General features: G+C 32.6%; 1 protein-coding gene across 9 annotated transcripts in view; it reads right to left on the bottom strand.

The window, feature by feature from the left end:
- LOC115212345 (nephrin-like) overlaps positions 1-24,292 on the bottom strand; it is a 296,829-nt gene that overhangs the window by 9,005 nt on the left and 263,532 nt on the right. For 4 of the 9 annotated variants that reach the window (XM_036503159.1, XM_036503157.1, XM_036503160.1 and 1 more), the window contains 4 exons: positions 21,477-21,637; positions 19,248-19,431; positions 15,591-15,727; positions 9,253-9,310 (listed from right to left, as the gene is read on the bottom strand). In XM_036503159.1, coding sequence (XP_036359052.1) covers positions 9,253-9,310; positions 15,591-15,727; positions 19,248-19,431; positions 21,477-21,637 — 540 coding nt within the window. The remainder of the gene's footprint in view (positions 1-9,252; positions 9,311-15,590; positions 15,728-19,247; positions 19,432-21,476; positions 21,638-24,292) is intronic. The other 5 variants (XR_004999321.1, XM_036503164.1, XM_036503161.1 and 2 more) reach the window with 3 other exon arrangements.

The following is a 24,292-nucleotide window of genomic DNA, read 5'->3' as shown; positions in this document are numbered from 1 at the left end:
AAAAACATTTATGAAAATATGAAAATTTAAATTTTTATTTAATCAATTAACAACTGATAACTAATTTGGTTTCAACAAAATTATACAGAAATAATAATTTAAAATTTTTCATTAATATAAAATCAGAACAATTTTTGTGCATTCAAAACACAATATGCTTTTATCAGTTAAATGAACGAACGTAGAGTATTATCATTTTTACCTGTTGAAGCCATGTGTCATTACTAACGAGGTTGTGCAAGGGTAGATATTTAATCAGGGTCCACAACAAGAAATGATAGGGAATTGAATTTCCTTGTATGCAAACAAGAACAGAATGCCCCCCACTTCTGTTCAGGATATTGGTTGTTAGGGTCAGTATCTTAACCCTTTCATTTACACACCAGCTACAATAAATAACTAATGGAACTCTCTATGCCCTCATCTTTGTGGTTATGCTTCTCTTGGTTACAGGGTTCCCTAATCACCTGTTGTTCAAATGCTACATCTACTTCAACTATGAAATCAGCATGTGTCTAAAAGAATGGGTGTGTGGTGGGTTTTGTTTTGGGGCTTTTTTTTTGAGCACTGAATGGAATATCAGTGAGTCCAATGTTATTTCCATACCTATTTCTTTACTACTCACAGTGGGCTAAACACAGAGAGGACAAACAAGGACAGACAAATGGATTAAGTCGATTATATCGACCCCAGTGCATAACTGGTACTTAATTTATCAACCCAAAAAGGATGAAAGGCAAAGTCAACCTCGGTGGAATTTGAACACAGAATGTAGCGGCAGACGAAGTACCACTAAGCATTTTGCCCGGTGTGCTGACCAATCTGACAGCTCACCGCCTTTTGTTATTTCCATACCATTAGTATCTTTCACATCAGTTTCTTCCAAACATGAACGACTGATAATTGGCTACAATTTTTGAAGTTATATCAGCTACGATGAAACTCAGAGTGTTTCTGGATATTTTCAATTTGTTGAAACTTGGACTTTAATTTGCCAAAACAATTAATTACAGATTGCTTTAACAGAATTTCTGTAATAAATTTCATGGTGTTCAATAATATGGAAGTGAGAACTTAAAGGGAAGAAGCATTATGTTATATTTATAAACATATTTGGCAAATTAAACCGTATTATTTTGCAGAGTCTTTAATTTATTGGGGTGGTTTTATTTATTCTATCTTGTCATTTAAATGACTCCTTAATATTCGATTATGAAATAGAGTAGAGTTATTGAATATATCATTGGTGGGTAGAAAATATGTTCACTGATATTGTGTTTGCTTTATGTAACAACTGTAGGAGGGCATTTAGAATATGCATGTAGGTGTAGGAGTGGCTGTGTGGTAAGTAGCTTGCTTACGAACCACATGGTTCTGGGTTCAGTCCCACTGCGGGGCACCTTGGGCAAGTGTATTCTACTATAGCCTCAGGCTGACCAAAGCCTTGTGAGTGGATTTGGTAGATGGAAACTGAAAGAAGCCTGTCGTATATATGTATATGTATGTATAAGTTTGTGTGTCTGTGTTTGTCCCCCCCAACATCGCTTGACGACCGATGGTGGTGTGTTTACGTCCCCGTCACTTAGCAGTTTGGCATAAGAGACCAATAGAATAAGTACTAGGCTTACAAAAGAATAAGTCCTGGGGTCGATTTGCTCGACTAAAGGCGGTGCTCCAGCATGGCCGCAGTCAAATGACTGAAACAAGTAAAAGAGTATCTTCATCAGTCAGTTTTATTATAAAAGCCATATATATATTGTGATTAAATTCATTGTCATATTTAGGAAACTTACAGTTTTCAGGTTAATGTTTGCTGTAACTTTTTGACCAAACTGTCAGAATGTAATGTTTTTCCGAAATTTATTTCCATCACATTCATTTATGGCAAGTTTGCTGTCACATTCAAACCCAGTTTTTTATGTCGTTTACTCTTTTTAATGTAAGTCAACATTTTCGAACCATCACTGCTTCCCATAAATCAGTGGTTTTCAACCAGGGTTCCGCCAGTACAGTCCAGTGGTTCTGCAAGAAGTTACAAAACTGCTAAAATCGACAGTAATTTTTAATTCTCCTGTGCAGATATGTGTGCATAAGACTATTAAATTATTGCACAGGGGTTCCTCGAGTCAGTGGAATGTTTCTTTGGGGTTCCACTCCAGCAAAAAGTTTGAAAAGCACTGCCATAAATACTTTGAAAAAATTGATTCCATGTGGGTTCTTTTTTTTTTTAACCTAGATGGAATTATTGCAACATAGCATTTTCCTGGTGTTCATTATGGTATTAATGTAAGTACTAGTGGTACACATTTTACCAAAATCTAGCACTTGCAGAAGAATACTTCTAGAATTCTACAATATTGAACTGAGTGAATTTCCAGTTGATTTTTGTCTTTAAAACTACTTGATAAGTGCCACAACTCCAATCTCATCATTTTAAGATTGTAAAGCAGCATAATTATTATACTTTTGTTTTTTGCAAACCCTACCCAGTTTACTTTTCATTTGGAGTTTCTTATGAAGCCATTTTCATGATCCTTAAGGGTTAAATATGGCTTGGGTGATTGAGGCATTCAAATCAATTCTCGAGCTTTAAATGTATGGATTTGGGTAAGTTTTCTTTATATGTATTTGTTACACAGTCTGTACTTGGCAATGTTGACTTGGAATACACTGTGTTATCCAACAACCTCCCACTTCATTTTAATTTATTGCTATTTCATATACTCTTTACTCTTTTACTCGTTTCAGACATTTGACTGTGGCCATGCTGGAGCAGTGCCTTTAGTCGAGCAAATCAATCCCAGGACTTATTCTTTGTAAGTCTAGTACTTATTCTATCGGTCTCTTTTGCTCTTTTGCCGAACCTCTAATTTACGGAGACATAAACACAACAGCATCGGTTGTCAAGCAATGTTGGGGAGCACAAACACATACAGATATACATTCCCTTCTTTCCTGAGCGTCAATAATACTTTAATTGTTCCACGTCCTGCGTTGCTGTGTTTTTTCTTCTTTTTTTTTCCCTTTTTTTCTGTGTTTTCTTGTTTGGATTAACTTTATATATATATATATATATATATACATATATATATATATATATATATATATATATATATATATACATATATATACATATATATATATATACATATATATATATACATATATATATATATATATATATATATATATATATATATACACAATGGGCTTCCTTCAGTTTCTTTCTACAAAATCCACTTACAAGGCTTCGGTCGGCCTGAGGCAATGGTAGAAGACACTCGCCCAAGGTGTCACACAGTGGGACTGAACCCGGAACCATGTGGTTCATAAGCAAGCTACATACCACACAGCCACTCCTACGCTTATTTTTATATTATCTTAAAATTATTTTATTGATTACTTTTATTGTAATCTGGAAATTTTTCCTTTGTCGTCAGGGTTTTATTTATTTATTTATTTATTTTTGCTGAATGGCACTGTTTGCTAAGTATTAACAATCTGGGGCCTTGTTCAGCTAATGGGATATATATGTAGTTTTTGTTATCATGCTTGATTTTTATCTTATATATTGAATTTGAATCTAAAGAAGTTGTCACATGCAGAAACGTGAAATGACACATGGCTTCAATGAAAATTACATATATATATATAATGTATTTATAACACATATGTGTGATTGTATGTGTAAGATCATATATTTTTTCCATAGCTTCACTTGTTAATGGAAACTGCCGTAAAAATATATATAGTCACTTTTACCATATGATAATATCTCTCACTGTCATTAATGAGAAAACGACATAATGAATTGAAGAATAAAGAAGCATAAATGTACATGTAAATTAATTGTGATCAGCTGACAAGAATTTGTTAACAAGGGAACAATGGGAAAGCTGGAAGCAAGCTAATATAAACAATAGTTTGGCATTATTTAAAGTGAAAGAGAGAGAGAGAGAGAGAGAGAGAGAGAGAATTAAAGAAAACAATTATTTAACAACAGTTTAAGAACATAAAGTGACGGGGGTGGGGGTATGGGAAGTTGGGATTAAACAAAAAAAAAAAAAATGACAACAGATTACAGAATCACAAATCTGCAAAGATGAGAGAATTACTAAAAGGTAAGCAGAGACAATAAGAACAAACAAAGAAAACCATATTAAATAAAATGTTGGGGAACAAAAAGAAAAAAAAAAGCTACTTCCAATAGCAAATTAAATTAAAAACAAACAACAGCACCCAAGTATTAATTAAGCAAAACAATAATAGGAGGAGAATGAACCTAACCATTTATAGTTTATACAACTGGCTGCAGATAGGAAGAGATTTAAAATGGCTTATATCAAATTTTAATTGAATTTAAAAAAAAGCAAAACAATTTTAAATCTACATTAAGTAACGCCTGAAATATCTTAATTGCAGCCAGAATGTAATAAATAGGATGGGTAAAAAAAAAAGGTTGGAGAAACACGTATTTACACACAGATACAGGTAGACACAAAATAAGCATCGGGGAATCTTAGGAGAACTGATTGTCATTGCTGCAGCTAAATAAGAGTGATTTCTTCATGAATTCTGACCCCGCCTTTTTCTTATGAGGTGTGGGGAACCACTGAACTAATCATTTCATTAAACTGACTTGTGATACGGGTCACTTAAAAAAAATAACTTAATTAAAAATATTTTTGGACATCAATCCAGTTACTAGTAAGTACTAGAATAAATAATAGGTTAAGCTCTTAAAATTAAGAAGATATAGATTAGCCATCCAAACAGGCAAAAACTGTTAATTGCACTTAATCGTTTATTATATGGCGTCAAAATTTTTGTTGCATCATCTGCAGCATGGTCAGATGCAGTCCCACTGCAACAGTTTTCAAAAACTCTGACACAAAAATATAAATGACTGAAACATCTTCTTCACTGGAATTGTTTTAGTTTCGGTCAAACCACCACCTGCCAGACACACACATTTCTGAACTAAAGGATTAAGCATTGGCAGAAATCTAGGGTCGACCTCAATAAATACAATGTCTTAATGTTTCAGCCATCAATAATAACAACAACAGGGGGTTCAAACATTTTAGGAGCAGCTTTTCTCTTTCCTTTTTTTTTCTTTCAAATGAGAAAATGGGGGGAAAATCCAGATTAAACTCTGTAGCTGCAGCAACAACAACAAAAACAAGAACCACCACAACAAAAACAGAAGCATAGCAAGGGCTTACTTGACTCCTGGACTGCCGCTGGGGGCAGGGAATGTGAAAGCTAACTCACTAAATACTTCAAGAGAAAATTACTTTAGAAATAAATATCCTTGTATATATAATAACAATAAAATTCTCTGAATATATATATATATATGTATATAGTCAATAAAGAAGGGTAGAATTAATTAATTATTAATTAATTCGACCGAGCAGTGTTCGGTATGTAAAATGACCATTTACGGTATATATAAAATATTACTTTATAAAAATAGGGTAAAGTAAAGCTTGGTGTGTGGTAAAGTAAATTATTTTACTTTACCCTATTTTTATAAAGTAATATTTTATATATGTATATATATATATATATATAATTCATTATTTTATTTATATACTATCAAAGAATAATACTATATATCTTAAACTAGAAGGGGAATAATTCAATTCACTAATGGTTTAGCTCTCTGATGATTAGGTTATAACTGTTCATCATATATAACCCCCCCAAAGCACAATTATTCTGTTCTAGGTAGAGCAAAAAAACTACAAAAATACACAGCATTCAGCTTATTAAAAAAAGCCAAATCAGGTAATAAGTAAACTGACACAACTGTGAAGATTTTTCCGAGTTTCTGTTGCAAATCGTGGATTAACTTATCAATAACAATGTATTAGAATAACCTGTCACATCTGAATGCAAATAACGATAAGACACAAAGTTAAATCACAAAATCATGAAACTGATTAACATAGCAGAGCCAGGAAGAGATGGGATGAGGTGGTGAAGCATGACCTTTGAATGTTGGGCCTCATAGAAGCAATGATGAAAGACCAAGACCTCTGGAGATGTGCTGTGGCCACGAAGACCCGGCAAATAAAGTGAGTTCATGGCTGTATCCTACACCAGTTTTGCATAACCAGCCCCGCCCATTCAAAAGTACTTTGGATCGTAGGGCGACGTGAGGAGACCTATTGAGTCAAGTACATCAACATCAAAATGAAAATCAAATGGAAATTGTAGTTGCGATCCTCATGCTGGTGGCATGTAAAAAGCACCATCTGAATGTGGCTGATGTCAGTGCCGCCTTGACTGGCTTCCATGCTGGTGGCATGTAAAATGCACCCACTACACTCATGGAGTGGTTGGCATTAGGAAGGGTATCCAGCTGTAGAAATGCTGCCAGATCAGACTGGAGCCTGGTGCAGCCTTCCTGGCTTCCCAGACCCCATTCGAACCATCCAACCCATGCTAGCATGGAAAATGGACGTTAAACCATGATGATGGTTCATCAAACAAAATCCATTACAAATTAGAAGAGACATTCTAATTTGTACAGAAATTTCTAACAGAAATTGCATATCTCTTAAGCTGGCAGTCTGAGTAAGAAGTAAAAATTCCCCCCTTTTTTTTCCCCCATCCTTTTAGTTGAAAATTTGAGCTTAAATTTTAGACCAAAGAGTGGATGTGAAAATGAGTTTAAGAAAAAAGAATTTTCTATAAAGCTTTGCTTTCTTTTATTACTGCTAAGTTCACTTGGCTGTAAATGGATAACCTTGCAGCAGCCTGGCATCCTGATCAGAGGGAATGATGGCCTGCTCGCCAGTGAAGTGGCATCATCACTAGCGGTGTACAGTCTGGTTGATACAGTGAAATATATAAGTAGGTTAGACATGATACAAAATTCAAATATTAATAAACTGCAATTAGTCAAGTATTGTGGAATTAATTGAAGATGACCAAACAATAACAACATTAAATTCAAAATTAATATCCATCACAGTTTACCTCCGGCCATCATGAATAACTTTACACAATTTGAGAAGATTGCTCAGAGAAATTGTTGCATTACTTATATTTATTTAACATAATCCCTATTGACTATCCCCTTCTATATCTATGAATCAGTAAAATAATTTTAAGGGCACAGTATATTCAAAACCTGTCTTTGCATCTTTTTAGAAAGAAAAATCATCAGAAAATTACTAAGACTAGAAAACTTTGAGTTTTAAATCGACTGTTATAAGCAGCAAAGGAAAATACTTTTCAAACTTGATGTAAAAAAAAATATTACACAAATAACATAGAAACCAGTCGGGTTGCAAAATAGAGGGTCATTTCCTTCCCTCATCTTCAATGTGTATATGTACAAGTTCATAGAAACCGAGGAAGGAAATGCTATGTTCCTGCCATTCATATGGACTGTAGCAACTTAAAAGAGGTAATTCATACTGGGAATGAAAGCTGAATCACACAACACTCACACGGTATTCTGGAAGCTTCATTTGTACTTTACTTTACATGAGATGTAAAGGAGTGACTGTGTGGTAAGTAGCTTGCTAACCAACCACATGGTTTCGGGTTCAGTCCCACTGCGTGGCATCTTGGGCAAGTGTCTTCTGCTATAGCCCCGGGCCGACCAATGCCTTGTGAGTGGATTTGGTAGACGGAAACTGAAAGAAGCCTGTCATATATATATGTATATATATATATGTGTGTGTTTGTGTTTGTCCCCCTAGCATTGCTTGACAACCGATGCTGGTGTGTTTACGTCCCCGTCACTTAGCAGTTCGGCAAAAGAGACCGATAGAATAAGAACTGGGCTTGTCGATTTTCTCGACTAAAGGCGGTGCTCCAGCTTGGCCACAGTCAACTGACTGAAACAAGTAAAAGAGTAAAAGAGAGTAAAGAGTACACCATCAGTAGCATTTCATGTAAATTGAAAGTCAAGTTTCAGTAAGCTAGGATCAGTGTTGTATTTGTTGTATTGAAACTAATTGATCACAGCCAGTTCAGTAAAGTTAAGAGAAATATACTAAGATTAGCAGAAACATTGCTAACACCATTATAGATCCGTCATTATGAGAAAAGCTAACTATAGAAACACTAAGACACACACACACACACACACAGCAGGGTGGAAAAGAAAAACTAGAAAATAGGAAGTAGTTCAAAAGAACTACAAATCAAAAACAGCCAAATGATTACAAATTTAAAAGTGAAAGTGAAAGTAGGTATGTAAACTAATTGCATGTCTTTTGCCAGTAATAAAATATGCGGTAATGTGACAAGGCAGCTGACCAGCAACAAACTTCTGTATGAAATATATAGGAAAGGCAACAACAGACCAATATTAATAAATTGAAAGTGAAGGAACAGGAGATTCAAGAATAGAAACAAAAGAGGAAGATAGACATATTTGTAGTGGACGAATGGAATAAAATGCAAAAAGTCAAGAGTAAAACTGCAATTAGATAGAATGAAGTCAAAGGCTGAGATGAAGCGAAATGCATAGGAGACTTATGGCTGGAGAGTTGATGTAGAATGGTATTAGTAAATGGGAGAACAATGAGGTACTATTACAATTAATAACTTGGAAATCTATGTGGTAGCCTTCAGATGTGTAGAAAGTTATAAAAAGCTTGATACATATTAGATTTTTGACATGAACAAGAAAAAGAGAGAACATGGTAAATTGCTAGCCAAAACAATTGATAGGTTTTTGTTAACATATAACATATTTTCCCTAGAGAGACTTTTAGACTCAATCTGATTTCTGACTACACTTCTCTGATATTCTGATACTACTTGTTAAATGAAACACAGGAAAGTATAGTAAATAAATTGTAAAAATGTGAGGTATATTATTACACAAGACTTAAGCTGACATTTCATTATGAAGTTACTGTTAGTAATTAATGTATTAGTACAAAGAAGCATGGGTTTAATAAATAGCCTCAGAAAGAAGAAAAGAGAGAGTTTGTGCTTTGGGGAATGTTTTTCCCTTCACCAATAATGGTTTTGAAATTATTAATAAAAAAGAGAGTTTCCTAGGATAACCATAGAGTAAATAATATACAAGTGTTTCAGCTGTAACTACAGTAAACTACACACCTGGAGAAGGTGTATAATTAGGCAAGTCCTGAGAGCCATAGAGACGTGCAGGCAACGGAGGGGCATGGTTTTCTAATGACAAGGTAGTAGCGGCGGCAGCAGAGTCGGTGGCCCCCCGGCTGGAGGTACGCACTGGTGGAGGGGGTGGTGTCTTACCGGCTCGGCTGCATGGACGGCTGGGTGCACGTTCAAGGTAGTCCCCTACCATTCCATTCTGAAAATAATGGCACAAAGACATACAACATCAGAAAGAAACCTATGCACACTGACATGCGTATAATAAAGAGCCAGAGTGTCATGCAAAATTTACGGTTTTCTAATCAAAATAATAATAATAATAATAATAATATTCATAATAATAATAATAGCAAAATACTATTAACATATAAATGAAAATAAAAAAGTAAAATTGAAATTTGCTTTCCTCCATGAAATCAAGATAAATGAATAAGAATAAAGCAGGGAAGCAAATTAATGTTGAAATAAAGGGAAAAGGGGGGAAACACTATCTGTATGGTTAAAAAAATTTTTTTTTTTTTTTTCCTGAATAAGTTTTGAACTAAGAAATCTTAATCCAATATGGCAATATATATATAACAGAAAGATTTGTGAAACAGAATAATGGTTCTTGCTAACGACTTAATTTTATAATCAACACTATCGTGAGTAGCTATATTGTAGAGAGAAGAAAGAAAACAAAAACACTAAGGTTCAGGCTCTTTTTGTTTTTGTGTATGGTGTCACTTTAGGGTTTTATGTTTCACCAGTTCGTGTGTGCCTCGTTACAATTTCTTGTTAATTGTAGTATTCAGAAAGAAAATTTTATGCATGAAATTAGTATTTAGGATAATAATAATAATAAAGAAAATTATGAGAAATACTAAAGTAATTTTGTTTGCTATTAACTGTTTCAGAAAGTGATTTTTAAAAATATTTTTATTATTACATTTTTTCTCTCAAAGAGCTAAAAGGAATAAAAAGTGACATAGTTTAAGTGACTTAGAAATTTTCAATGTAATTTTTTAATGTTTTGCAAAAAAGACATTTTAACCATTTTTTTTTTTTGACATACATCAGTCAACAAATTTCTTCCTTCTTCACAGAAAAGGAAAAATGAAAAAAAATTAGGTAATGTTTTTTTTTCTCAGTTTCAATTTTTTTATGTTAATGAAAATGGGTAAAAATTAAACGAATGTCTTATAAACTGAGATACAGAGAAAGGTCAGAAGTTTAAAGAAGATGATTATTTAAAAACTTGGTGGTTGGAGAATAGATTCTATGAATCAACTAAGTGAACAATGAAGTAGTCTTGGGAGTTGGTAGTGTGTCACTATATCTCTCTGTTTGTCCCCCCCAAAAGATATAAGTATGAGTTTAATGGGTTTATTTTTCTAATATAACAAGTGTTGTCATATAACATATAATGCAGGGAATATACTTTTGTCACTGTGGGTGGTAGATTTAATCTGTCACATGATCTCACACCATCATGTGGCAACTTATAAACCTTCACTTTGAAAATATCTCCCCAACACATACATCAGTCATGGAAGCCAAGTAAAGAGTCAGAAGTGCACTGCTTTCCATCTTAACTAAAAGATGAGAAATAAAATATGTATCAGGTGATATTACTTCTGTAATTAATTGATACTTAAACACTATTGGTAATATATTTATTGGTAATATTTAAAAAGGAAATTCATTCCATAATTTTTCAGGCAGAGTGCATCTAGGACTTCAATATCGAATATGACTTATTTTCATAGGACAGAAGAATGTGATCTGAGGACGATAAGTAATTTGGATAACTATGTAGAAGCTCGGTCAGTGTTCCGGTTCCTGTAGTGTCAAGTGGAAGTGGTAAAGACGGACGCCTTCCCACTCTGACTAGGATACCAGTTTATCAAAAATAAGTTTGCTAACTTCTGAAAAGTGAGACTGAACTTTGCCCCATGATTTCTTTCATTACCCTATCATGTTCGAAGGTGAGCCACAAAACAGGACAACAGTGCTAAGATGACAGGCCAGAGGTACATTAAAGATAGGAGAAGGTACTAATAAAATGGTTCTGTAGCTGACTTGTTGAATGCAGATGTCAGAACCGGCACCCCTGGGCATGACCCCTTGGTAATCTGCATGACGATTGATGCAGTATGAGTTTCTGGAATGTTACATGCAGTGTTCAACATCTCTTGGACGGAGCACTCAACAAAACTGTTATATGGGAATGTACTGACTCTTTCATCAACCATCCAAAAGCAGAGATTGAGGTCTGCTGACCACTGCTGGGGAAGCAAAGAAGAAAGTGTTGCTGTGGACACCAAATCATGGTACCACAGTGGCTGGAAGACCACAGAAGATGTATATACAACAGCTTGCAGTTGAAAACTTAATAACACTAATGGAAGATCAGGAGGAATGGAGAGGGGTAGTCAGACTGGCCTGGGCAATTAGCCTGATTGGATGATGTCTCATTAAAAAAAAAACTAATATAAAAGTTAATCAAACTACAGAGATGACCAAATGCCTCATCGTCTACAACTTGTATCTATTTTATCAAACCACCCAGTAAAAAATGGATAGGGGTGGATTGAATCAATAAGTTATGGGAAATATATAGAAGTTGCTTTCTATTTCTGGATGTAAACATTTAACTAATATTTTCAATATTTCGTTTTTGGATTTGGTTTGCAAGATTCTTTATATGAGTTCGTGTCTTGAAGCATATTCTGTTGTGTCTGGGGAGAGTCATTTTCTTTTTGTGCCTTTTAATGTAACACACTCACTGGTAAAATTTCCACTTTTTCCTTATTTTTATTTTCCTAAAATTTTCATTGCATCTTGCAACCTTTTCAATATTGAAAAGGTTGCAAGATGCAAAAAAAAAAAAGTGGAAATTTTACCGGTGAGTGGCACAAAAAGAAAATGACTCTCCCCAGACACAACAGAATATTTTCAAATTTTGCTTGTTTCATTGGAGAAAACATTTGCCTTGGTACACAAGGAATTAAAAAGGATTGTTTTAATATATTACAGATCCTATATGAATAAAAAGGAAACCACATTAATTAGACATAAAAATATATGAAACAAATCTGTATAAAATACACAAAAGGAACAGAAAATTATATAAAACAAAACTTTTGTTGAAATAAAGATAGTTATGTTACTAAAAACTTGAAAATAAAACAAAGTAAAGAAGCTACCGACATCATCGAAAGTGAAAATTAATTACAACTAAAGCGCTCCACAAACAACTATATCCACTAGTATTAACAATTTTTCATTCGAACAAGAAAATGAAAATCTCATTCTATTAATTTTATTTTTACCCTTAGAAAAGAGATATTACTTTGGTAACGCTGTGGGGTTTTTTAAAAAAAAAATTCTTGTGTTTTAGTCTTCTGCAGCACCTATGTTCTTAGCACTCTATTATCTATTCTAAAGCTGTTGCTATAATTGATGTTAATTTTCCAAAGAAGAAAAAAAATAAATGATTAAAATTGGAGTGAAAAAAAAAGTGAACAAGAAAACATACAAAGAAGAGCAAATTAAAAAAAAACTGCTTTAAAAAATGCAATGACAAAAATAAAGATAAAAAAAAAGGAAAAAATTACTGAAATGGATTTGACATGTGGCTGTCAACATTAATGGTGGCCATTGTAATTTCAGGTTAGGTGGGAAAAAAAATAAATGTAAAGAGGAGAGCAGTAATAATTTAATTAGTGAGAAAAGTCAGCGGATTTGATCAAAAGCAGTACAAGTACTTAAATTTAATACCAGACTAAACAGAAATGATCAATAGTTAAAGTTTCAAAGAGATTGTATTAGTCTTTAAGGAGTAAATGCTGTGTTAAAAAACTTAAATAAGAAATATGATATAAATTCAATAACTTCTTTTGCATAGCAACTTTTAATTCCTTTCATCGGCATATTTCTTTTTCTTTTTTTCTATCCTTTGTTTTTAATGGGGGCATGTGTGAGAGCAACATCAATAAAGTTCTCCTCCTCAAGAGATTTCTCTTTAATAGGTCTTAATCTGCGACTACAACTACTGCCCTACTTTCACCGTTTCATGTGTTCTGATCTGCCTACGAGAGAGAGCAAATCCATGATATTAACCTTCAGACCCCAATTAGTATTATCACGTCCTACTTCTACGTTACCAATCAACTACTTCACCAAACATCTGTTCCAATCAGTCAGAGAACTGCATACATCTGACACCTACAAGAATTAGTTAGAAATAAACTGATCAAACTACAACTGAAGGCCAGTACCTTTACATAAAGTACAGGTAAGAATAAGGTAAGGAATGATAGCATGGAGAGGTAAAAGTTTCAGCAACAGATATTTGTAATAGTGACAGGATAATTAGAAGAGACACCTGTTCAAAACTCTATTCAGGAGGAAGTCAGACTAACCCTTTACTTTTCAGATTTCCTTTTCAAATATGATTCTTGTTTATTCACGTTGTTTCGAATTAATCACACATTCTCTTGCAGCTTCAAGGTTTCAATGATATGACTGTTTATTTTGAGGACAACATTGTAGGGCAGGTGTGAAAGGCCTGACCTGGCTGGTTTGAACACAAACCGTGTTGAATACTAGTCTGATATGGCCAGTTTAAATGCTAAGGGGTTAAAGGAAGACCAGTGCAAACTTATTCAGGTCTCTGCAGAATAGTCTTAACCCTTTTGATACCAACCCGGCTGAAACCGGCTCTGGCTCTGTAGTACAAATGTTTTGTTTTCATAAGTTTTGAATTAAAATTTTCCACCAAACCTTAGTCACAAGTTATGTTCCTAACACTAGCTTAATGATAACGAAGTTAATTTACTAAATTCTTTGTCATATTTAAAATACTTAAAAGAAACTCAGAGCATCCCAAAATAAATACGGTAACGAAAGGGTTAATGGTAAAAATTTCAATTCCTTGGATGATGTAAAAAGATACCTCAATGAATTCTTTGCCATGAAACCACCTCAATTCTAGGAAGAGGGTATTTTCAAGTTAAAGGAAAGATGGAGACGCATTGTGCAATGAAATGGTTGATTAAAATGTAATGGCAAGTATTTATTGGCCTTTTTCTTTCCTTTAAAAATTGGCACAAACTTTCCGGACAACCCAATAGTTTGCTATATGCTTCAACTATTTCTTTATTAAAGGCTATAACTGGCTTTTAAATGTGAAACCCCGCCACCACAAAAAAAAATTAAAATTTAATATGAATGGAAAGATGAATTTAGAAGCTTATGACAAGCCCCATCTGCCAAATAGCTCTCGCTCTAAATAACTCTTACCCTAAGGTCTCCTGCTAACTTCTTGAGTATAATTAGGATATATTTAAGAAATATAATTGTTATTTAAAAATTACTATTGAAGCTTAAAAAAGAACCTTTCAGTGAAAGAGTTTTATAAAACACATGTAAAGGTACAACACTGACAGAACAATAGAAATTAATGTATTGCTGTAATGACTGGTACAACTGCCATTTACTACTTAGGAAAGAAAGAAAATGCGCCATCAGAAATACCGACATTATAATTAAATTTTCCTGACAGAGAAAGAAAAAATAAAAAGCAAAAATTGAAGTTAAGATATTGTCACCAATTAAGAAATTAAAAATGCTCTTATAAAACAAAAAAAAAGTGGGTAAAGAAAATCACTATTCATATATAGATAATTGAAATTGTGTTTGGAATTGACATGAAAGTGGTCGTTGGGTTATTTGTTAAAAAATTCTTTTTATATAAATTTACATTTTTAATATAGTGTGGCTCATTTCCATACTTCAAAAGTATAAGAAACTCATTTTTATCCTCTTCGTTTTCAGAAGTCATTAAAAGTGAAGAATTTTAACAAGACTGTATCAGAAAAATAATATCAATTCCAAACAACTTAAAAAGGTTAATGAAACAAACTACACCATCTTCAAGTTTGTGTATTCTATAAATCATTTTGCATTTCAAATTTAAATGACAACTATTTTTATTCTTATATTACTTAATCTAATTAAACTTTCATTAAGAAAACAGATTCCGGAAACTATTCAAGCAATGCCAAACTGACAAAGCAGTAAAGTTTGGAATAAAAAGTTGATTTTGTAAGCAAACTATATTCCAGAGTAATAAAATGATACTAAACTGCAAAAGACAACAGTTAAAATATTTCACCTAGCAGTAATAAAAGTACTCTACAAAACTTTCATTCAAGTAGATACAACTATTTCTTTTAGGCACTTATAGATCTTGGAGCTAGCTACACTTAATTACACTTCAATAATTATATATTATTAATCAGTAAAATGCAGCGCTATATTTCACAAACATTATCACTTTCACAATAGCTTTAAAACTCATAGTCAAAGTAAATGAAAAGAAATCATAAAAATTAAACGAATATCAGGGAAAAAAAATGAAAAACAAAATAATAATCTTAGAATAAGGTGCTGAAAGAAGAAAAAGGTCCCCTGTACAGTCCATTACTTACTCGCATTCGACTATTTTGTTCTTGACGAGACCAATTTGTATCTTCATATATATTTCCTGGTGGCGTCTTGCCTCGAATAACCCCATAATGATTAGGCTCAAAGGTTTCTGTCTTTTTTTTAGGTGTCATATATAAATCTATCAGAGAAAATTGAATAGTCATAAAGATACGTAAAATTTAAAATTCCAGTCAACATTTATAACATAAATGGAGACCTACTTTAAACTAGATAATGAGAAAGTAGATGAGAGCAGAACAAAAACAAGAGTATTATTATTATTATATTTTTTTAAAGTAACATTTAACCCCTTACCCGGCAGAAACGAATATATGCGTTTTGACCGAAATCGTTTTTTCCATCTCTGGCGAGTTAACTCGTCAAAAGATAGACTCGCCAAAATCGACAGCAAACGAGTTCCTTTGTCTAAAAATGGGTTAACTCGTTTTTGCCCAAAGCGGTAATTTAAAATCAATATTATTGAATTAAAATTCATAATAAATAACGTTTGAAATATACCTCGAAATCACCATTCAAAACATAGTAAAATAAAACAATTAAAAAATATGTCTGAAAAAATACATTTATTTTCAAAATAATTGTTGGGTAAGGGGTTAAAAATACTTCAGTTTCAAACAATTCCATCTCCCAAATTTGTAAGTTGTGACACTGCAGTTCTATATTTAAGAGATGAGGTATTATGTACATTATTTACATTTAACGGATATTTGTTCTCAACATGTTTGTTGTTATCACGTTTCAGCTGATATACCCTCCAGCCATCATCAGGTGTCTTGGAGAAATTTCGAACCTGGGTTCTCATTCCTAAGGTATTTTCGATTTTATTGTTGTTGTTATTATTATTATTATTATTATTATTATTATTCAGGTCACTGGCTGGAATCGAACTCGGAATCTTGGGATTAGTATCTTACTCTCTTGACCACTATGCCATATGCCCATGAGTTCAATTCCAGGCAGTGAGCTGAATAATAATAATAATAATAATAATAATAATGATACTTCTTCAGGTGTCTTGGGGAAATTTTGAACCTGGGTTCTCATTCCTAAGGTATTTTCGATTTTGTTGTTGTTGTTATTATTATTATTATTTTTTATTCAGATCACTGGCTGGAATCAAACTCAGAATCTTGGGGTTAGTATCCCACTCTCTTGACCACTATGCCATATGCCCATGAGTTCGATTCCAGGCAGTGAGCTGAATAATAATAATAATAATAATAATAATAACAATAAGGATAATAATACTAACATCGGAAAATACCTTAGGAATGAGAACCCAGGTTCGAAATTTCCCCAAGACACCTGAAGAAGGCTGGAGGATTAAGAACAAACAAGATGAGGAAAAATATCTGTCAAATGTAAATAATGTGACACTATCCTAAAACTTTTTTGAGGAACTATTTGCTTCATTAAGGACCAAACCCTACTGCCCTTCTGGACAGGGATCAGCTTACAAAGCCCTTAATGTCCAACCACAGTTCCTGCTGTAGTGCTAAAAAAAAAATATACATTTCATTTGATTTCTAAATATCCTTTACATTAAGTCAGTCACATTGAACACCCTTATTGTGTCCTGTTTGCAATTTTTCAATATTGCTGCTCTGTCTGTCAAACATTGCATTATATCAATGGGGGAGAAAAAAAAAATCCAGGCATGATTTTAAGACTTCTCAATGATATATTTCTCAATCTGAAAATTACACATCATGATTTCTCAAAATGTAGAATATGTCACTGCATATTAACCAAGCTACTAAATATTGGCTTTTTAGAGAAATTTGTTCATTTTTCTCTCATTTATTTTAATCCTTTCCAATGCTGTTTGAATTAACACTAAAAAATTCTTTATTGGATTATTTTATGGATGCTCTTGTAGCTCTATTCTTCTTCCACAATTTTAATTCATCATTTTTGAAATCTGAATAATTACCTATAATGATGGAATGCCAAGTGAAATATAAAAAAATAAAAATATCTGATAGCCCAATAGTAAAGAAGTTTTAAACTTCTGTTTGAACAAAACTAAGATTTTAATGAGTATTATATTCAATCTATATGTAGTAAATGAAATTTGAAACAATTTCTAGCATACAGTTCTATATTTAAGAGATGAGGAATTATGTACATTATTTACATTTGACGAATATTTATCCTCAATGTTTCAGTTGATATACCCTCCAGCTTTTATCAGGTGTCTTGGAGAAATTTTAAACCTGGGTTCTCATTCCTAAGGTTTTTTTTTTATGATGGAATTCTATAATTTAAATATAAAATGGATGTTTTTACATAATAGAACTAGAAATGATCTCAGGCTTTTTGGTAGCAAAATTATTATAAAATGATTGATTATTATCAACACGAATTATAATATGGGCATATCGCATAGTGGTTAAGAGTGTAGGCTACTAACCCCAAGATTCTGAGTTTGATTCCAGGCAGTGACCTGAATAATAATAATAATAATATCGAAAAAAAAAATACTTTAGGAATGAGAACCGAGGTTCAAAATTTCTCCAAGACACCTGATGAAGGCTGGAGGGTATATCAGCTGAAACGTTGTGTTAACAACAAATAAGATGAGGACAAATATCCATCAAATGTAAATAATGTACAATTTCTAGCGTAAACAATTTTATAAAATGGAAGAAGCAAACTAGATCAAGAGCAGACTTTTGGATTTTAGTGAATAATTCTCTACAAACATCATCTTGATTGTTTCTTCAGAAACATCATTAATATTGAAAATACTGAAGATGTGTCAAGCCAATGATTATTCTACTTTATAATTCATTAAAAAATTACTATTTGTAACTCTCACAATGAGAGATATTCAGCAACAGTACTTTGGAGTAAAGATTATTTGCCAACATAACACGGCAGTCCTAAATCAAGACTGCCATGTTATGTTGGCAAATAATCTTTACTTATAATTCATGTTGATAATAATCAATCAATCAATTAACCATTTTGGTACCAAAAAGCCTGAGATCGTTTTTAGTTCTAGTATGTAAAATTATCCATTTTTCAAAATTTAAATTATAGTCTTCCATCATAATTTTATCTTAGAACCTTTGGTTAAATTTGTTACATCAGATTAACAAACATTTAGTTATCTTACTAAACTGACAACAAATTTTAATTATTTTCAAAATTAATTTAAGAAACATGTATTTTATTAGATATGATAATGAAAGTTAAAGAACACAAATGCCTTCATCTACTCTGGAAGTTCCCTTTCCAATGAAGTCCAATTTGCCTGAGACATCTTCAGCCATTTAACTAAGGCTATCTGTTCCTTTTCCCATCTCAGTGAATGCCAGGAGTAGTCATTATGCCATTTGATCAATAAGACCAAACGACAGACTCATATTGAATATTTCATTTCTACAGGTCAAAATTGGGAATTGTCTATTGGCTTAACATCTGTTATCTTCAAGTTTTATAAAAGTACTGCTTAGATAAATTCTTAAATAAAATATAAGCTGTCTTAAATCTGCACATTTTGAGAAAGACAGATAGTGTTTGGTAATAAAATTAATTCTTTGTTGATCAAAAATAATCCTTTAGTCAATGGAACTGGATAACTGCCTCGAAAAAAGATAAATTTCAAAGAGATAAAGACTACTTTTACTCACCTTCATTTGGTAATCTTGTGTCTGAATCATCTAAATATGCAATTTGCCGATTTGGTGAGTCCATATATATTCTTTTAGGTTCTACATGAGGTGAATCTTGTTTACATGGTGTGTATGGTCTATCAGAATAATCATGAGGAGGTAAAAAAACCCGCTTCATATCTTCATCCTGAAATGGCAAAAACTAAAACGGACATTATTCTAATTTGCTTCTTTAAAAAAAAAATTAAATAAAAACAAGAAATACAGTTCTATATTTAAGAGATGAGGAATTATGTACATTATTTATATTAATTACATTTGACGGATATTTGTCCTCATCTTGTTTATTGTTAACACAATGTTTCGGCTGATTATGTCCTCCAGCTTTTATCAGGTGTCTTGGGGAAATTTCAAACCTGGGTTCTCAATCCTAAGGTACTTTCCGATGTTAATATCATTATTATTAGTAGTAGTAGTATTACCAGACTGGCCCTCATGCTGGTGGCACTTTAAAAGCATCCACTACACTCTCAGAGTGGTTGGCGTTAGGAAAGGCATCCAGCTGCCGAAACTCTGCCAGATCAGATTGGAGTTTGGCACAGCCATCTGGTTTGCCAGTCCTCAGTCAAATCGTCTAACCCATGCTAGCATGGAAAGCAGACGTTAAACGATGATGATGATGATGATTATTCAGGTCACTGCTTGGAATTGAACTCGGAATCTTGGGGTTAGTAGTCCGTGCTCTTAACCACTTTGCCATATACCCAAGGGCATATCAGCTGAAACATTGTGTTAACAACAAAGAAGATGAGGACAAAGATCTGTCAAATGTAAATAATGTAAAAACAATAAATGTTATTATGAACCATGTTTGTCAGACAGTGTATTCTATACATGGCCAAATTCTAAATCGTGGAATTACAAATCAAGATTATTCAGTTTCTGTCTCCAGCAACACTTCTTGTGTAGAAAATCAGACAGCATATCTGAAAGTCACAGCTTTCCAAGTTTCAAGGGTTATTTTTCGTGTAGTTTTATATTGTAATTTTATTTTTTATGGATTTCAAAATCAGCAAAAGAAAATAGCTGGACACTATTTCATAGCACTTTAATGATTTTAAATGGGAATCTGTTTTTAAATTAATATTATTCATAACCATCACATACAAATACACACAAAGAATTGATTTTAAAATTTTAATGCCACTAAGAGAATCAGAAAAGGAAACAACAAGATATTTTTTGCCATATTTTTTTAAACCTTTATGTCAACCATCCTATTTCTATATATGACATCTATTGTTACTATATACAAGTAATGGTTACAAGTAAAGATAGACCCATTGTGATACAATTTTGCTATAGAAAAGTGAAGATTTCAGCATATTTACTCATACTTAAAAAATTCAAAACCAGTAAAAATTTTCTTTTACATACACACGCACGTTCTACAATGGAATTCACAAGGTTGCATATTACGTGATAGAAAAGAAAATCATTCAAGTGAAGAAAAAAGCACATCCATGCATACGTAAAATGCCATCATTTCTAATGCATATAAGTATAAATGAAGTTATATGGCTGTCTCCAGAAAATATTAAAAAAAAAAAAAATTTGAATATAATAATAGGATTTTAACTTCTTTAGTGATTTGCCTTCTGACAACATAACTGAAATAGCTTAAAAGTTGGATAATCTAAATAATCTTGGTATGTAGCAAAATGTAGTAGCAGAGTTTTGGTAAAAAAAAATGTATAAAAAAAATAATTTTATTCTGCTGTCCAAGAGTATTTTAGAATGACTTATTGGTTTGAGCATTGATTAAGGAAATAGAAAAAGAAAAACAAAATCCTTGCTAAAATGTATTTAACAGCAAATGTCTACGGATGATACAGAGACAAAATATATAGCATCCATCAATGTAAGAGGCTAAACTTTAACATTTGTCAATCTATCACCCAGAATAACTAACCTAACATTATTTATCTGTCATGATCATTGACAAGAATTCCACAAGGCCATTGACCTAAATTTAACATTTGTCATTATGTCAAAAATTAGCTTATGTCGGAGTAGAAGGTAAAAATTAAATAACCATTTGATTCCAGGAAGAAGCGTTCAGAATAAATAATACCAGGTCACTGAATTAGATTTTGAAGTGCAAAAGATACAAAGAATCGGAGAAGAAAATAATTCCTCTTAAAATTTTCATTAGAGATTTTATGTTAATTTTAATTGTCTACATACCTCATAGTTTTTACTGCATTCATCAGAAAATTCGTCTAAACTTTTATCATATGTGTCATAGCTTCGAGCATCCTCTGATGGAGACATGGGATAAAGATGACTTTCTTTCGTTGAGCCAAAAAGCTCAAATGTATTCGTATGACTTGTTGTATCGCTGCCGTCTGTGAAAAGACCAATTTCTTAATGGTAATACATAATGATTTCAAAAAATTATGAGCATTTCAACATATAGTAATCACAGAATATATTTAATACTCTTTCAATTATACAAAATATATTTCTAGCTCTATACTCTTTCTCTTTGCGTTAGAACATGTATGTATTACTCATTGGGTTTAAATAAATTTCTAATTGGAGTTATTCAGATAAAGAGAAAAGCTTAACTAAAAGCAACTATTTTATAGCATTTCTAAAAGACAAAAAACAAAACAAAAAAAATCATTGAATCATTAATTTGCAAGGAAAACAGGTAAAAGAAATTTTCCATTTTAAGAAAATAACTCGTATTAGAATAGACTTTATTCTGAAAATTACAAGACTGGAAGACTGTAATAGATATGTCAGAATGCAAATATGTACAAAGAATCTAAAGGTAATTTCACAGCAGCTACAATAAAGACAGAATAACTCATCTTTATTTGGTGGCGCTTAGTTGAAGATGGTGAAAACTTACAATTAATAATATGTTCCATTTTTCTACTAAAAATTAAAAGTAAGAAACAAAAAATCTCCACATTTAAGCAGTTTGTTAAGGTGAAAAATATAAGATGCCATTATATGGGTGATTAATTTTTCCATTAAAAATATAATTATTGTGATAACATTTTGACAAACAGAAACAATAAATGGTAAGAGCTTAAGGATTGATTCTCAAAATGTGTATTGTCTATATTTCTAATACGTTCAGTTACATGAATCAGTGAGATTTTGACCTTAAAACAAACACTAAATGTTTAAAAAAAAAAAGAATGTGAAATTACAATGGATGCTGTTAAAAGCATTTTCTCTCAACAAGTACAAAGTGGTTGTGTCCTTAAAATAAGAACTTCAGTTTTTTTATGAAATACTTTTTGGAAAAGTTAATGTTATAGAACTTGGTAGATAGCATTTGGTTAAGAAAAAGAGAAGCTGTATAAAAAAAAAAAAATATATATATATATATATATAATTAGTCAATTCAACATAACACAAAAATACGTCAACTAACTCAAAACAAATAATTTGAGACACATGCACATGAATAAAAGACTTTTCTTATTTTCTGGAAGAAATAAAGAATGATAGTGAGAAATAATGTTGACTAAAGTTAGATATTGACTGAACAATATTGACAAGCAGATTGATCAACTAAATAAACTCTAGGTTACTTGGAAATAGGCAGTGATTGAAAAGAAGAACATTCAAGCATTTCTAATCTGAACCAGCTTAAATACTTTGAGTCATTAAAATATATAAACGGCTTCATGGGATTTATGGAACTGTAAAGCCATTCAGTTGATCCTATTTTCAGATCATATAACAAGATAGTGTTCTTACTGAATAAAAACCAAAGAAGGGGGAGAATTTGGCTACACAAACAACCAATATTTGCATAATAGCAGCAATCAAATCAACCCGAACATATTACTGGTATTGTATCTTTTTAGTGAATTCAGACACTACAGAGCATCTCTCTTTACTCTTTTACTTGTTTCAGTCATTTGACTGTGGCCATGCTGGAGCACCGCCTTTAATCGAGCAAATCGACCCCAGGACTTATTCATTGTAAGCCTAGTACTTATTCTATCGGTCTCTTTTGCTGAACTGCTAAGTTACGGGAAAAATGAACTGTGTCAGCTGGGAGTCGAACATGGATCGACTGCTTGGAAGGCAACCTTCTAACCGTTACACATCTGGTAAAGTTCTGTTATTTCTTGAATGCTATTTTTTTATATAAACTTTAGAATGATATTCCCTTACAATAATAATAATAATTTTGAGGGGATGGTGATACTTGGTACTATTGGCCCAAGTGCTTGACTGGTCCTTTAATGTCCCCTAAAGGATGAATGACAAAGCTGACCTGGATAAACTCTTAATGACAATACCAGACCAGCCAACCATTCAAGGATACAATCAGAAAAAATCTGCTGCTACCAACTTCCAGCCATAAAGTGACAACAAAACTGATAGAAAAGGGATTAAGGCAGTGCTACAGCATGGCCATAATCCTACGACTGACACCATTAGAAGAATAAAAGAGGGATTTAACACAGAATGTAAAGAATGGGAAAAAGGACTGCAAAGAATTTTTTTCTGATGCTGTCATGATTCTGCCTGCTCCCCATAATAAATTGTTTTCGATTTAAATGTAAGGCAAGCCATTTTGAGGAGTGAAGAAGATTGGTTGATAAACAAGGAACTCAGTACTTGATTGGTACTTTAGTTTATCAAACTCTAAACGATGGAAAGTAAAGTTGACCATGGAATGGATAGAACTTAGAAAATATAGAGCTGTAACTAAATAATGACAGGTATTTTGTCGGCTGCTCAATTTTAGGGAGGAAAGGTATTAGTCAATACCTATTTCTTTACTACCCACAAGGGACTAAATATAGAGAGGACAAACAAGGACTGACAAATGGATTAAGTTGATTATATCGACCCCAGTGTGTAACTGGTACTTATTTAATCAACCCCGAAAGGATGAAAAGCAAAGTCAACCTCGGTGGAATTTGAACTCAGAACGTAGCGGCAGACGAAATACCTATTTCTTTACTACCCACAAGAGGCTAAACACAGAGAGGACAAATAAGGACAGACAACTGGATTAAGTC

Source organism: Octopus sinensis, linkage group LG5, assembly GCF_006345805.1.
Source record: "Octopus sinensis linkage group LG5, ASM634580v1, whole genome shotgun sequence".
Classification (NCBI taxonomy): domain Eukaryota; kingdom Metazoa; phylum Mollusca; class Cephalopoda; order Octopoda; family Octopodidae; genus Octopus; species Octopus sinensis.
Note: the sequence above shows the minus strand (reverse complement) of the source record. Positions and strands in the feature narration are given on the sequence as shown.